The sequence below is a fragment of the Phytophthora sojae genome (genome assembly GCF_000149755.1).
Source record: "Phytophthora sojae unplaced genomic scaffold PHYSOscaffold_8, whole genome shotgun sequence".
NCBI classification, from domain to species: domain Eukaryota; phylum Oomycota; class Peronosporomycetes; order Peronosporales; family Peronosporaceae; genus Phytophthora; species Phytophthora sojae.
In genome coordinates, this window is record NW_009258122.1 from 3,441,665 (window position 1) to 3,455,514 (window position 13,850).

The window sequence follows — 13,850 nt, forward strand, 5'->3', positions numbered from 1 at the left end:
CAGGAGATAAAGCGAAACGTGTAGATTCTGGCGCCAAGCTAGTCGATTTCCTGAATAAATACTTCGTTGCTATTTCGCGACCGCATTCTGCAAGACCATTCCCTTCTCTTCATGGAGTCGCGATCTTCGTCGGTACCAGACCTGTGTCTGCTGATCAAGCAGCGCGACGTCGCTCGGCTCCGCCAAGCGTTGGAAACTCACCCCTCGCTCATCCGACAGCATCGATGGGTAGGTAGGTAGATAGATTATTGGGCTGCACTTGCACTTTCAAAGCATGCCCCCTCACAGTCACTTTGTCGTGTCTAGTCCGGCGTGACAGGGCTGCACCGAGCTGTATCCGAGGGTGACGTTGAGATCGTGCAGCTTCTACTTGCGAACGGAGCCGATGTCAACCAGAGAAGTACCTGGGTAAATGAGCTACTACCAACACTGTCGTCCCCAACAAGTAATGTACTTGTAGTAGTTAACATGTTGGTGAACCTAGGGATGGTACTCGCCGCTGCACTTGGCGTGCAAGGCTGGCTCGGAGGAGATGATTTGGCTGCTGCTCAACCACGGAGCCAACTGGAATCTTCCTGACAAGGTAGGCGTGAATATACAGTATGAGTTCTGAGTAGGCAGTATACCCCACCTCATAGAATGGTGTTGCACCTCAACAGGCCAAGAAGACCCCTCTTCAGTGGGCCGTCCGAGCAGGCAAAGCCTCCATCGCCTACCGCATCGACCAGCAACTGCACGCCAAGGCCAAGCTGGCGCTGCAACAGGCCCGCGAGCAGCAGCAACAGCAACAAAACACTACCAACTCGCCATTAACATTCGCAAAACTTTGCGGATAAATAATACTTTAGCTCGCTCCTTCCCTTCCCTACAATTCCTGCTTCCTACCTACAACGACAAATGGATGAGGCGGCGATGCGAGATTCCCGTGTCTCGCTCTCGTCACCGCCTCCGCTCCTGGCCGCCTGAGCTGCGGTTGCTGGCCGTCAGACTGCTGAAGCTGCCGAAGCTCTTGAGCTGCTGCGGCGTGAAGGCGTTCACGATCGACTTGGGCGTGGCGCCGAACCGCGTCGCGCTGCGGCCGCTGCTGGTGGAGCTCACCTCGTGCTCGCTCGACTGCCGCTCCAGCTGGTGCATGGCCCTCGCCTGGGCCTGGGCCTGGGCCTCCGCCTGCGCCGCCACCTTCTCCGTCTCAAAGGCCTCCAGCAAGTCCGTGTTCTGGAAGTTGTCCACGAACGCGTCGAAGTCGTGCGACGACGAGAACCACGACTTGATCTCCTGGCGCTTCGAGTGGCCGCTGCTGCTCGGGCTCTTCTTCTTCTTGTTGCCCTTGGCCTTGCGCTCCTTCTCGGCGCACAGGCCCAGCAGCTTGTCATAGAACTCCCGGAGCCCACTCACGAACGCCGCGGCGCACTCCGAGTCATAATACTGCCGATCGTCCAGTCCGTTCGGGTCCGAGACTGCCGGCTGGACCCCTGACTGCATCAACTGGTAGTTGCTGTCCGAGTCCGACACGCCGCTGGCTGAGACCGGGGTCATCATCCAGCTCGATCCCGAGCGGCTGCTACTCAGCGCGTCGTCGAAGCTGCGCAGACTGACGTCCATCGGAGGATACGCCCCCGCAGGCGAGCGTATCGACTGCGGAGTCACTACGGACGCTGAAGCGAGCGTCGTTGGCCCCCGATTGGACACGAGCTGCTGCGATGAGTTCCTGCGACTCATCTTCAGGCGCATCTTGTGGCGTTGCTTGGTGATCTTGTCCACGCGCTCCAGGAACTGCCGGCGCCACTTCTTGGGCAATGGCACTGCATTCCGGAACGTCTTGTCCGTCACGAGCGAGTCCACGTCCTCCAGGTCCACCACCACAACGCACGAGCTGAGGAAGCGAGGATCGTTGCCGCACTTCTTGGAGAAAGTTAAGCAGCTCTGCCACGTGTCCGTTGTAGCGCCCATGAGGAACGGGGGTTCTTCCTCCATCGGGTCTGACGTAACCGCGGCTGACAAGCTGTTCCCACCGCCGTTGAGACTATCAGTGCTGCCTCGCGATGAAGAGTACGAGCCCGTGGCGCTACCACTGCCTCCACTGCTCCACGCGCGCCAATCGTGCGACAGCATGGAGAACGACCTTCGGCTCTTCGGTCGAGCCGCCAGCTCCGCCTGTGCCTGCTGAAACGCAGCGTCATGGAGGAATCGCCAAGACGACACGGGCACGAACGGCAGGAACGTGTGCTGCCACCGGAACGGCTCCAGCAGCTTCAGCAGACTCGTGGTCACCTCTTGGATCTGCGGGTAGGAATTGCCGACCACCACAACAGAGTTCTCCAGCAGCAACACTCCCAGCAGCTTCACCAAAAGCTTCGCACCGAGCAGCCGCATCGTCCGCAATACGCCGGCGCCTACAGCCGCTTCCTCAGCTTCCATCATGTCATACTCGGACAGATACCATTCCGGCCGCGGGATCTCCTGACGCCACGCACTGGTGTCGCCCTCACGCACGCCGAAGACCTTGAACTGGAGCTTCGGATGCGTCCCGAACGGCGTTCGCACTTCCGGCGCGTAGTCGTAGCCAATCGACAGCACCAGCTGACGGTCTTGAATCAGCGCATGGGAGTTCATCCGCGAGACGTCGAAGTCCAGCATCCCATTCGGGTTGCCAGTGTTCACGGCCGCTGGAACGCGGGTCCCTCCTGGCGTCACAACCGAATCCGTCGAGGCGCTGTCCAGTCCGCCGAAGTAAAGCACCGCAATCTGCTGTGGGTCGAAGGCATCCAGCAACGTCCTCAAGTAGCGCAAGTTACGCGACCTGAACTCCGATGTCTCGATCTTGCCTTCCACGTACTTGGACTTCGCGTCGTGCCACAGATTGAAGATCCACCACAGCTTCTCTGACTGCACTTCATCGAAATCGCACAAGCCGATGGCTCCGTTCGAACTGCTGCCTTCGTCGTGCGCAAATCCATCGCTCCGACCCAGCACGAAGTCATCTCCAGGCGGCAGTGAGCGCAGGTCTCCCAGGTCGATGAACTTTACAGACGACGTACGCTTCATAGAGCTATCGCTGCTCTCTCCCGACTCGGTGAGAACCGGCATGCTCCCCCCCTCATGAGGTCGGCCTTCTCCAGTCCGGGAAAACGGCGCATCGGAGCTCGGAGACGGGTAGTTCGGAACAGCAGGCTGCGGAGCTGAGCGCGATCGCTCTCGAGTATACCGTCGCGGCTTCCGCTCACTAGTCTTCTTCACCACCGCTGTAGTGTGGCCACTGTGGGTGGTGCTGCTGGACTTCCCCGCTGCAGTTGACGCAGAAGGTGGGACGTTCGGTCGCTCACTCAAAGAGGCCAAACCCGTGCGAGGTGTAGCTGAGCTTTTCAGGCCACTCGGAGCACCGTACGAGGCGGAGCCCTCTTGGTACGGCGACAGAGTGTTCGACGCCAGCAGCTCAGAGATCGACGACATCGACTGGTTTTTCTTGTGACCAGCTCGCTTCCCACCGGCTACGCCACCAGCGCTTGGAGATGGCGTCGACACCTGCTTCCCACTGCCGCTCATTTGTGGCGACGGCACAGGGATCACGGCGGAGAATGATGAAGATCTAGAGCTGCTGCCCACACTAGAGACGGACACGCTTGATCCAGACGGCACAGCAGCGGCGGCGGCGGCGAGATTCGACGTAGAGCCACTCGGAGGCAGCCGCTTGTGCGATCTCTGCAACGCCCGGAACGTCTGCAGCTGGTGAACGATGCTGCTCAGGCACATACGCGCACTCAACAGCTCGTCGAGATGCTGGAGCAGCGTTTCTTCGACGTAATCCGGCACGCGCTCGAACTGCTGGATCTGGCATGCCGCCAAGATCAACTGCAGGGTCATAGCTTCCAGCTTGACGATGAATCCTTCGCTGAAGTTCAGGATTGGGACCACGCAAAACCGCCCCTTGTTGAGTCCGCGCGCGTACGGCATCGTGAAGTCGTTGCTGAAGCCAGACGAGTGCAGCATGCTGGCATCCGCCACGTCATGGAAGGCGACGCGCCGGAAGAACACACCCTTCATGATGCAAACGGCCTCCTCCCAGAACGCAGTCGCCTCCTTCAGATGCTTCTCGCTCTTGTACGACGCAATACGCTCCAGCCACACCCACACTTCGCTGCAGAAAATCAATGTTCGCAGGAAGCACGCGGGGTTCGCCACTTGCTCCGCCAGGTTCAACGCAGGACGAAGCAGCTTTTGCGCTTCCAGCAGCACCTTCCGCGTCTTCTCGATGGTATCGTCGCCGCCAAGATCCTCCAGCTCCAGCGCCGCCGATCCCTTACCGGAGCTTCGACGGTGCAAATAGGACTTGAGCATCTCATCATCCATGTTGCTACCCAGCGCAAAGAACGAGCGTTGGATAGGCGCAAGCATGAACGATACGACCTCCAGCAGCACCTTGAGCTGGTACAGACTGTCGTCCAGCACACGATACAAGTCGAACGCCGTCCAGAACGCGTTCTGCGCTTGCTCCTCGGCCTTGTCGACGTCTCGAATACACGTACCAAACATGACCATACGCTCGTGCAGGCGCTGCTTCTCGTCCTTGTTCAAGCCGTACACCGATACACCCAGAGGCTTGAGCATCTCCTCTACCTGCGCCGGAGACACCACGCTGCCAACAAAAGTGGAGCCCATCGAACGTCCTCTTCGAGTCGGTTCTTCGCCATCGCGACGCAGCTCCCACTCGCGCTCCTGCTGTTCGCGACAGAAGGCGCGGAGCACCTTGCCATCCAGAGCATACAGCTGCGCTTGCTTACGAGCGTTGTCGCGGTCGTTCTTCACATGCGCCAACGACAGCCAAGCAAAGGCGTTGCAGTAGTCGCCCAGCTTGAGGTACACCTTGGCGCGGCATACAATGTAACGGAGAGTGAACGACATGTCGAAACAGTAGCGAGCCTCGCTGCCCATGCCGCCCAGGCTTCTGCCACCACCGCTGCTGCTTGTTCCAGGTCCGGTGCCGCTGCTGCTTCCCGGTCCACTGAAGCCCTTGATATTCTCCTGCAGTCGGTCACAAAACGCCGTCGCCTCTCGCTCCATGAGCGAGAACATGTGCCGGCAAATGTCAAACATGCGCATCTTGAGCGCGTCTTCAGCCAGCAGCATACGCAACTGGGTGCGTTTGCCACGCGGCAGTCGAGAGCTGTAGTTCAGGAGGTGCTCAATGACGCGCATGCCTTCCAGACACCGCCCGCTGGAGCGGTACACGTCGCGGACGAGCAAGTGCAGGTTGATATCATGGTTCAGCCACGTGTCCACCTCGCTCGCGTTGCCCGTGCTGCGCGACGACAAGTGGAACGAACCCGAGAGCGACGAAGATACGGAGCTCGACGTCGCTGTCATCATCGTGCCACTGCGGCTGGATGGGGCTTCACTGCTCGAGTAGCTTCCGTTAATGACAGACGACAGGAAGTGTGGCGGCAGCAGGTTCGTGTGGTCGCGCAGGAAATGGCACGATGTTGCCAAGTACTCTTCGGCGCGGGTGAAGTTGCCCTCGCGGATCCAGAGCTTGGTCATCTCCTGCGTTAAATAGACGTACACCGTGATGTTGCCTTGTCGCTGTGCTGCGGCCGTCACCTTCTCGTGCAGTGGCAGCGCTCGATGCACGTCGTCGGCCTCCAGCGTGAGCTTGCACAGAAGTCGATCCAGCTTTTCGTATTCGCAGCCCTGGTTCAGGAAGCTGAACAGCGCGCCTGCTGCTTCCAGACAGAGGATGCCGTACCGGTATTTGTTGTTCTTGATCAAGATGTTGCCCAGACCCTCCAGCGCTTCGCGGCCCAAGTCGGAGAGCAGTCCATCGCTGTTAAATATGCTGAGGTAGGGTACTGTCACGGCCTTGTCGCGGCCGCGCAGTGATGACGCTTTCGACAGCTTCGCCACAGCCTTCTTCGAGCTTGTCTCCAGCAACCGCAACGCTTCATACGCCAACGACTCGGCCACTCGCAGGTTACCGTGAGAAGTGGTGGACGAGACGTGCATCGCAGCCAAAACTGACGCACACTTGGCCTTCACCAGCGAGAACTTCGACGCTGATATCCGCTCGTAGAAGAAGCTCAGCGCCGAGTTACGCGAACGAGCCGATGGCCGTAGCAACTCGAACAGCTTGACGCTCGCGCTCCACCCGCCCAGTCCCTTCGAAAGATCACCACGTTCATATCCACTGTCGCGATAATCTGGATTGGATGAGGACGAGCTACTGCGGCTGTCACGGTTGTGCGGTAGCAGTCCCACCAAAATCGGATCCACGGTCGCCTCGTCGTCTTCGAACTCAAGAAGCTCCTCGAGAGCAGGAAGAGAGATCTCGGCCAACGCACTCTTGCTGTCGTACAGGCTCTGAATATCGCACAAAATGAGCGCCTGCAGACAGATGACGTCCGAGGAGAGAGCGAACTGCCGTGAGTCTTCTGATGGTGCGTTCCGCTTTTCGGGGGGCGACTTGTGGCCCATGTACCGGTTGCTGCTGCGGCTTTCCGGGCTCGTGTTCAGGTGCTGGAACAACGCACCGTAGTACTGGAGGACTTCGTTCACGATCTGCGAGGCCGAGTCGCCCACCACCGGCTCCAGCGGCAGGAACGCAGGCAACTGGTTGCAGATCTGCCACTTGTACTCGTACTCTCCGCTCGCGAAGCCCGCCAGGTGGTGGCACACGTAGCGCAGTTCGATCAGCGCCACGACGTTCGAGTGCTGGGGGAAGGCTTCTGCGCAGTGCACGAGGATGTCCTGGAATTGCTGGATCCAATAAATAGTAGTCTTGTTGCCCTGCGTCGACGCCGATGATGCCGTGGACAGCATGGACAGCGAGAGGTGCGTCGCCAGAGGGACCACGGGCTTGGGGCCGTACAGACGCGCGGCCTCCTGCAGTACCTCAACGCTGCACCCGACCACGAACTCCAAGTCGCTCGGCGACAGATTCTGCGCCCAGTTCTCGTCCGTCATGCCGGTGGTCGACACCTTCTCGAAGTACATGCGCACGAGCTCGCGGTTCTCCTTGTCCTCGCCGAAGTACCGGTAGTGCGTGATCTGCTTGAAGAACGTGTTGACGAACTCGCGGCCGAACGGCAGCGACACGAGCGCGTGGAACTGCTGGTTCTTCAACTGCCTCGGCGGCGGCAGGCGGTTGCGCTCCGTCTCCATGTGATGGGACACCACGGCGCAGTCCGGCACCACCAGGTCCGCCAGCCATCGCTCATACTTGTTCTCGGTGAAGCTGGGGAAGTTGGCGCGGTCTCGCTCCAGGTTGCTGAACGTGCTGGACGGCTTGGGGTACCGCTCTATCCTGACGGCGTACGCGGACGAGTTGGCCACCTCCAGCAGCCGCAGCTTGTCCACGAGCGAGTACTCAAACACATTGGACGAGGACGCCGAGGCGGACGTCATACTGGACCGGACGCCGTCCAAGCTGCCGTCCACGCTCGCGCCGGACTGGTGGAAGTCGCTCCGTCTCCTCTGGAAGAGCGGTTCGTCCGACGGCCTGCGCTGCCGGCGCCCCGCAGCTCCGTCCAGGTTGAACGACACACCGTCTGCGCTGTCCACCTCGTCGTCGTCCGGAAAACTCTCGCCGTCCAGCACCTCGTGCAGGTTGGGCAGGAAGAAGTTGCCGTTCTCGGCCCTTCTCCTGGTCGGGTCCATGCTGTCCGACGGCCCCAAGGCTGCGTCCGTCTGCTCATCGAAGCCGAACTCGGCGTCCCAGTCCTCGTCGCTGTCGCTCGCGTCCGGCTGCTGCTGTTGTTGCTGCTGTTCCTGCGCGCGCCCTCCTGATCGGCCCGCGTCCTTGACGGACGAGTACGAGCTGTAGAACAGCGCCCGAGGGTCCTCCTCGTCCGCCTGGTACGCGCCTCCACTATGCCGCGTGGATCCGCCGCTGCCGCTGGACGCGGCCACCTCGCTGCCGCGCCGGTTCCGCGTCTGCGTCTGCGCGCCGTTGGAGCTGCTGCTGCTGCGCCGCTTGTACAGCGTGTCGGCCAGTAGGAACTCGGCGCCGACGCTGTCCTGGCGTCGCCAGCGCGTGCGCGGGCCGGATGCGGCCGCCGGCTCCTGCGCCAGGAAGTCGCTGCTCCAGTCCTCCACCTCGTCCTCCGTAGATGCCGCGAGCCCGACGACCACCTGGTCGCGCGCTGCTGCTCCTGTTGCTGTTGCTGTTGCTGCGGGCTGCGGCCCATGGCTGTGGCTAAGACTATTGCTGTTGCTGCTGCTGATGGCGCTGGCCGAGAGCGCCGCGTGGCCCGCGCTCTTGTGGTGGTAGAGCGTCGCGGCGTGGCGCCGTCCGTGGCCGCTATGCAGCGACGGGGAGGACGCCGACGTGGCCGCCAGACGCCGGTCGTGCGTGTTTGCAGTGGCGGCGGCGCTGCGGGGTGTAGTGGTGGTGGCTGCTGCTGCTGCTGGCGCGGGGGCCTCGCTCTTCTTCTTCTTACTCTGCAGCACGCGCTGCATCTGCCGTCGAATGTGGTCTCGGAGGATGCTGCTGCGTCGGCGGCGAATCAGGCATAAGGCTGGCCGTCCGTCCGTGCGTGCGTAGGGGGCCCCGGTGCTGGCTGCTGGCCGGCCGCTATTATTTCGGGGCGGGGATCGATTGAGCGCCTTCGCTCGCTCCTCCCTCCTCCTCCTTCGGTGGCGGGGGTGCTAAAGTGTCTAGCGCCGAGGCGTGGCTAGCGGCGCTGCATGGGCTGGGCTCGGCGGCGCCCGTAGCCGGCCCGGCCATTCTGTGCAACAAACGTCGACAGTGAAAATTTCGGAGCCCTAATCGTTCATCGCGAAGCGCCCCCAAACCAGTACAAAAGTGGAACAATTAACAAATAGCTCGGGACAGAAATACTCGCTCACACTGATTTAGGATGTTTTCGGTAGTGGGAGCGATCCGTGTACTCCTAGCTATTAGGAAAAGCCGTCCCACTCTGCGGCGAGTCTCTTGGTCCCAAATATAGCCCCCCGCGAAACGGCCGGGTCAACCCAAGTGTAGGTACCGGTGCGTTTTGCCGTCTCCCCATCGACGAGTTGCGCGGAGAGCTCGCCCGCTGCTGTGGCCGATGGCTCCACGTTCCGACGCCCGGGTTTCGCCGCTCGACGTGCAGAGGCTTCGCGCTTCAACTGCGACGACTTCAAAGCAGCTGGCTGGCCGACCCGCTGCCCCAGCGAGCGAAGGCAAATTTCCGCGCCCCTTTTTAAGCCAGCGCAGGTCCTCTAATTGGTGTCCTCCGGCTTTCCGTACAATAGAATTTTGGCCTGAATTTTGAGAGTACCCATCTCGCGGTACGTACACACGCCAACTTCAATTCGCTGGGCAGCGCGCGACCGCGATCGATGGCCGCTTTGGTCCGATCGACCAGTCGGCCATCGCTGCTGGGGGCTGATCCCGTGGCCGCCAGCCGGCTTCGACCCCATGGGGCACCGTTATGACGGCTGCCCGGCTGGCCGAGCGTAATAAGCACTCGCAGGTGGTTTGACAAGCGAATTTTCGGCGTCCTCTGTCCCGCCTCCCACACCAGTCAGGAAGTGTACCTTCTCTTCCGGATTAGTTCCGCTTCGCAAAACCTGAAAATCACATCCAAACGCAAACTTTTCACGAACACGTGTAACTTTAGAAAACTAAACCTTCCCTCTTATATCCGATACACCACGTGGCCGGCCGCTGACGACGTGGCGGGCCGCTGAAGACGTGGCAGACACTTCCTTCTTCGCTTCAAGCCGCGAGGAGCTCAGTTCCCGACCCGCCATGGACGCCGCCGCAGCAGCAGCCGAAGCCCGCGTGAACCTCGTGGTGCGCAACGTGTACACGCCGGCGCAGTCGCTGGCGCTGCGCGTGGACCCGCGCACGCGAGTGGGCGAGCTCAAGCGCCGCCTGAGCCTCGAGTTCCCGCTGAGCCCCGCCGTGGCCGCGCAGAAGCTCATCTTCGGCGGCAAGATCTGCCGCGACGACGAGCCGCTGGCGCAGGTGCTGGCGCAGGTCCAGAGCAGCCACCTCAAGGACGGCGACGCCGGCAGCGACGAGCCCGTGGTGTTCCACCTGCTCGTGAGCCCCACCGCCGGCGCGCGCAAGAGCGCGGAGCTGAATACTACTAGTAGTAGTAAGCTCCAGGCCCACGCGGAGGCGCAGGACTCGCCCAGACCCAGCAGCAGTGAGGCCGCGCAGACGCAGAGCTTCGAGGCGCAGCCGACACCCGCGCCCGCGCCGGCCTCCGAGTCGCCATCGTCGTCGTCTTCGCAGCAGACGCCGTTCCTGTTCGGCCAGACGCCGGCCATGACCCAGCAGCAGCACAACCTGTACAGGCAGAGCATCCTCATGCAGCAGCAGGCCATGGTGCTGCAGCAGATCCAGTACCTGCAGTTCATGCTCGTGCAGCAGCGCCAGCAGCAAGCGTCGACGCCGACCTCCGGCCAGCAGAACCCGTTCGCGGCCCACTACGCGGCGGTACCATACGGCCACTTCTACGGCATGATGCCGCCCCAGATGTTCCCAGCCCAGGCGCGCGCGGACGCCGCGGCACCGCAGGCGGCGGCCCAGGCGCACGCTGCAGCCCCCGCGGCCGCTCATGAACAGGCGCCGGCTGCGGCGGATGCGGCAGCGGACGCGCAGGACCGTCCGATTCTCGTGGAGATGGCCCGTGAAGTTTTCCCGCTGCTGGACTTCAGGATGGCGCTCAAGATGGCCTTCATGCTGTTCATCATCGGCCAGGACACGCCATTGGACCGCATTCTCATGCTCGGACTGCTGTCCTTCATCTCGTACCTGCACATCACCGGCATCTTTGCCAAGATCTACGAAGTGTACAACCGGCGCCGCAGTGCCAATGACGGAGAGGACGCGAACGCAGCAGCAGACCTCAACGCGCCAGGAGCCGCAGCGGCTGCCGGGGCTGCCTTTTCCAACCGCTACGGAATGCTGACGCGCGTGCTGCGCATCTCGGCGGACCGTGGATTTGTGCAGGACGTCAAGTACTTTGTGGTGGGGCTGTTACTGTCGCTGGTGCCGGCGTGGCACCCGCAGCCCATTCAGGGCGCGGCGCCAATGCACGAGAACGCCATCCCGGATGACGTACCTCTCCAGGGTATTTAAAATGTGGATGTGATTTTGAGAACGCTGCGAAGCGAGCGAGAACTCGCGGAGCAGCAGTGTAAACTATTGGAATAGGTAGCAAAAACGTTCAGTATTTGCCGCCAAAGTGGAAGGAGGAGGCGATACAAGGGTACGGATGAATAACAAGGTGTGTGCTTTTTTCTTGCTTCAATTATCCGTTTCCAGGTCTTCATAGGTATGCTAGGATTGATACTTCCGCTAGCAAGTGGGAATCGATTACGCAGAGCCCAGTGGTGCCTTCTTGGTGCGCGAGAAGCTCCTCTTGATAGCGTCGAAGAGCTTCTCCTTCGGTCGACTAAGCCGTCGCTGTCTGACATCCTGGGCAGGACTTGCCAGCTTACTACTAGCTTGCTCCTGTTGCTGTTCCGGGATTTTCTCGAGTTCGGCTTCGGTCACGCCGGTCGTGGCGGTGGAGGTAGTGTCGGGGACATCCTTCACCAAGCTCGTGGCGGGGTCAATGGTCAACTTGTGCTTCGGCTGAACAGCTACGCGGGTGATGATGGTGGGCCTCTTTGCTGGCGATTCCCGGCCCTTGTTTAGGCCGTTGTCCAGCTTCACCGCAACGGAAAGCCGTCGCCGTGGCGTCGATTTGCGAGCCGAGGCTTCAGCTGTAGCAGAGGACTCGGTTGTGATGATTTCAGGCTGCTGAAACTTCGGCACTTCCGCTTCAGAAGTCTCTGGATGAAGCTCTTCCTTGGTGTGCTGGTGCTCGTCGGTAGTCGTGGTTTGTTCGGGTTGCTGGGTCACCAAGACTTCAACTTCCGGTGTTTCAGGATGGAGTTCATGTTTGGTCTGCTGATTCTCGTCGCTTGGAGCGAGGTCATCCTCAGATTGGTTCTCTTCAATTGCTTGCGGTTGTTTGAGAGTCGATTCGAGTTCCTGTTGCTGCGCTTTGGCGGGAGACGGAAGCTGCGGAGTTTCGGACAGAAGCTCCCCATGCGTCTGATCGAGGTCCACACACAACGACACTGGGGCTTGAGTCGCGAAGTAAACACTTTTGATGGCGGCTTCGGTCGCTGTGAGTTGCGGAGACTGTGGATTGGAGCAGCAGTTCTCATTCGTGCAGTCGTCGCGCTTGCACCCTACTGTCAGCATGACAAAGTACGCGTGCACGAGTTGTCGAGCATAGACATAGTCGAGCTCCATGCTCGCACCGCTGGAACCGGCCACGCCCCCGCCCACTTGGTCGTGATCCATGCTGCGACACAGTGAGCCTTGCAACGCTGGACACGATGTGGATGACTCGGAGGGAGTCAAGTACGGAGGAAAGACGTTCACAAGCAAATAGCCTTTTATTAATACACTCGGGCATCTTCGTTCGAAGCATGCTAATCTGGGCATTCACGGAGGCTTCCTCCTAGCGACTATCTGGCTGTGCTCGACACCAAACGTTCACAGCTGAGGCTCGCCGTGCAGCGTCTGCGCCACTTGTGCCCAGTTGTCCAGCGTGGCTAGCGCCTTGCCCGACGTCAGCTGCTTCTTGGCCATCTCGTAGCCGCTCTTGATGCTGTCAGCCAGGCCGTACACGTAGAGCCCAGCGCCGGCGTTGTAGGCGATCGTGTTGCCCACGGGGCACTCGCTCGCGACGCCACCGCTGAACACCTTGCGCAGAATGGTCGCGTTCTCAGTGGCGTCGCCTCCCTTGAGCTGCTCGAGCGTCACCGCCGGAACGCCCACGTCCTCCGGCCGCAGTTCGTAGCGGCGGAACGGCTTCTCGGCGCCCTGACGCACCTCCACGACGTCTGCCGGGCCCATCGAGTTGAGTTCATCCAGGCCGGCGCAGTGCACGACCAGTCCGTGCTCCACGCCGAGGGCCAGCAGCACCTCGCCGAACACGTCCAGCAGCTTGGGCGTGTACACGCCGATGACCACGCGCTTGCATCCGGCGGGGTTGAGCAGCGGGCCGAGGATGTTGAACACGCTGCGGATGCCGATGGCCTTGCGCACGGGCGCCACGTGGCGCATGGCCGGGTGGAAGTGCGGCGCGAACATGAAGGCGATCTGCGCCTCCTCGAGGCACGGGCCGACGTGCTCCGGCTTGAGCATGGGCACGCCCAGCTCCTCCAGCACGTCGGCCGAGCCGGACCTGCTGGACACCGAGCGGTTGCCATGCTTGGCCACCAGCGCGCCGCACGAGGCGGCCAGCACAGCCGCCGCCGTGGACAGGTTGACGGTGTTGGCGCCGTCGCCGCCCGTGCCCACGATGTCGAGCGTCGGGCGCCCGGACTGCATGCAGCACAAGACAAGAAGAGCGTAGCCAAGTGTCAGTTGCAACCTTTTAAACCTTATCAAGCAGCAGCGAGGGACGCACCGAAACGTGCACGCTCACGGCCTCGGAGCGCATGTGGCGGGCGAAGGCCGCGACCTCGGAGGCGCTCTCGCCCTTGGCGGCCAGCAGCGCCAGCAGCACGCCCACGGCCACGGGGTTCTCGGCCGCCTTCTCGGAGGCGATCTGCTGCACGGCGAACGTGGCCTCGGCGTCCGTCAGGTCCTCGCGGCGCGTCAGCTTGGCCAGCAGCGCGCTCAGCTCCATGGTCGTCATGACTTCAGTCCAATGTATGTGTCGGTCTCTTGCGGAGCTCTTGGGGAATGACGTATTGCCCTGAAGGAGACTGAAGCGGTGCCACCAGAAAATTCCCGTCGGTCTTAACATGCAGCGATTTATTGAAAATCAATTTAGCCAATCAAAAATGGTTTATGATGTGATTATTCGTGCAAACGTGGGACTTGAAAAACCAAAGTTGAAGTTTGCGGCTCGTCA

The 13,850-nt window shown here is 61.1% G+C and overlaps 5 protein-coding genes across 5 annotated transcripts; 2 read left to right on the top strand and 3 right to left on the bottom strand.

Moving 5' to 3' along the window:
* Nucleotides 1–111: 111 nt before the first annotated feature.
* PHYSODRAFT_519732 (hypothetical protein) lies at nt 112–836 on the top strand (the record flags this gene model as incomplete). The annotated part of the gene is made up of 4 exons (XM_009535865.1): nt 112–228; nt 307–408; nt 485–583; nt 660–836. The coding sequence occupies 4 exons, from the start codon at nt 112–114 to the stop codon at nt 834–836; spliced, it is 495 nt and encodes a 164-aa protein (XP_009534160.1).
* PHYSODRAFT_548966 (hypothetical protein) lies at nt 829–8,124 on the bottom strand. The gene is made up of 4 exons (XM_009535866.1): nt 7,799–8,124; nt 3,152–7,723; nt 2,025–3,088; nt 829–1,964 (listed from the first exon to the last, which is right to left on the bottom strand). The coding sequence occupies exons 2-4, from the start codon at nt 7,645–7,647 to the stop codon at nt 940–942; spliced, it is 6,585 nt and encodes a 2,194-aa protein (XP_009534161.1). The 5' UTR covers nt 7,648–7,723; nt 7,799–8,124; the 3' UTR covers nt 829–939.
* A 1,621-nt stretch (nt 8,125–9,745) lies between these two features.
* Nucleotides 9,746–11,065, top strand: PHYSODRAFT_386818 (hypothetical protein; the record flags this gene model as incomplete). Its single annotated transcript, XM_009535867.1, has 1 exon — nt 9,746–11,065. A coding segment is annotated over one exon (1,320 nt), but the record flags the coding sequence as incomplete, so codon positions are not given.
* Nucleotides 11,066–11,305: 240 nt separating this feature from the next.
* PHYSODRAFT_521172 (hypothetical protein) lies at nt 11,306–12,235 on the bottom strand (the record flags this gene model as incomplete). The annotated part of the gene is made up of 3 exons (XM_009535868.1): nt 11,306–11,407; nt 11,519–11,782; nt 12,059–12,235. The coding sequence occupies 3 exons, from the start codon at nt 12,233–12,235 to the stop codon at nt 11,306–11,308; spliced, it is 543 nt and encodes a 180-aa protein (XP_009534163.1).
* Nucleotides 12,236–12,481: 246 nt separating this feature from the next.
* On the bottom strand, nt 12,482–13,631 carry PHYSODRAFT_519060 (hypothetical protein; the record flags this gene model as incomplete). Its single annotated transcript, XM_009535869.1, has 2 exons — nt 12,482–13,315; nt 13,401–13,631. 2 exons carry the CDS (start codon nt 13,629–13,631, stop codon nt 12,482–12,484), a joined length of 1,065 nt encoding a protein of 354 aa, XP_009534164.1.
* Nucleotides 13,632–13,850: the final 219 nt, after the last annotated feature.

Bases quoted from the DNA above. Each gene is read 5' to 3' on its own strand.
- PHYSODRAFT_548966 (XM_009535866.1), bottom strand. From the start codon at position 7,647: ATGGACCCGACCAGGAGAAGGGCCGAGAACGGCAACTTCTTCCTGCCC. The intron at 3,089-3,151 runs GTCTCCGAGCTC...TGAGGGGGGGAG, and splicing joins CCTGCTGTTCCGAACTACCC to CATGCCGGTTCTCACCGAGT. The intron at 1,965-2,024 runs GTCTCAACGGCG...CGATGGAGGAAG, and splicing joins ATCGCGAGGCAGCACTGATA to AACCCCCGTTCCTCATGGGC.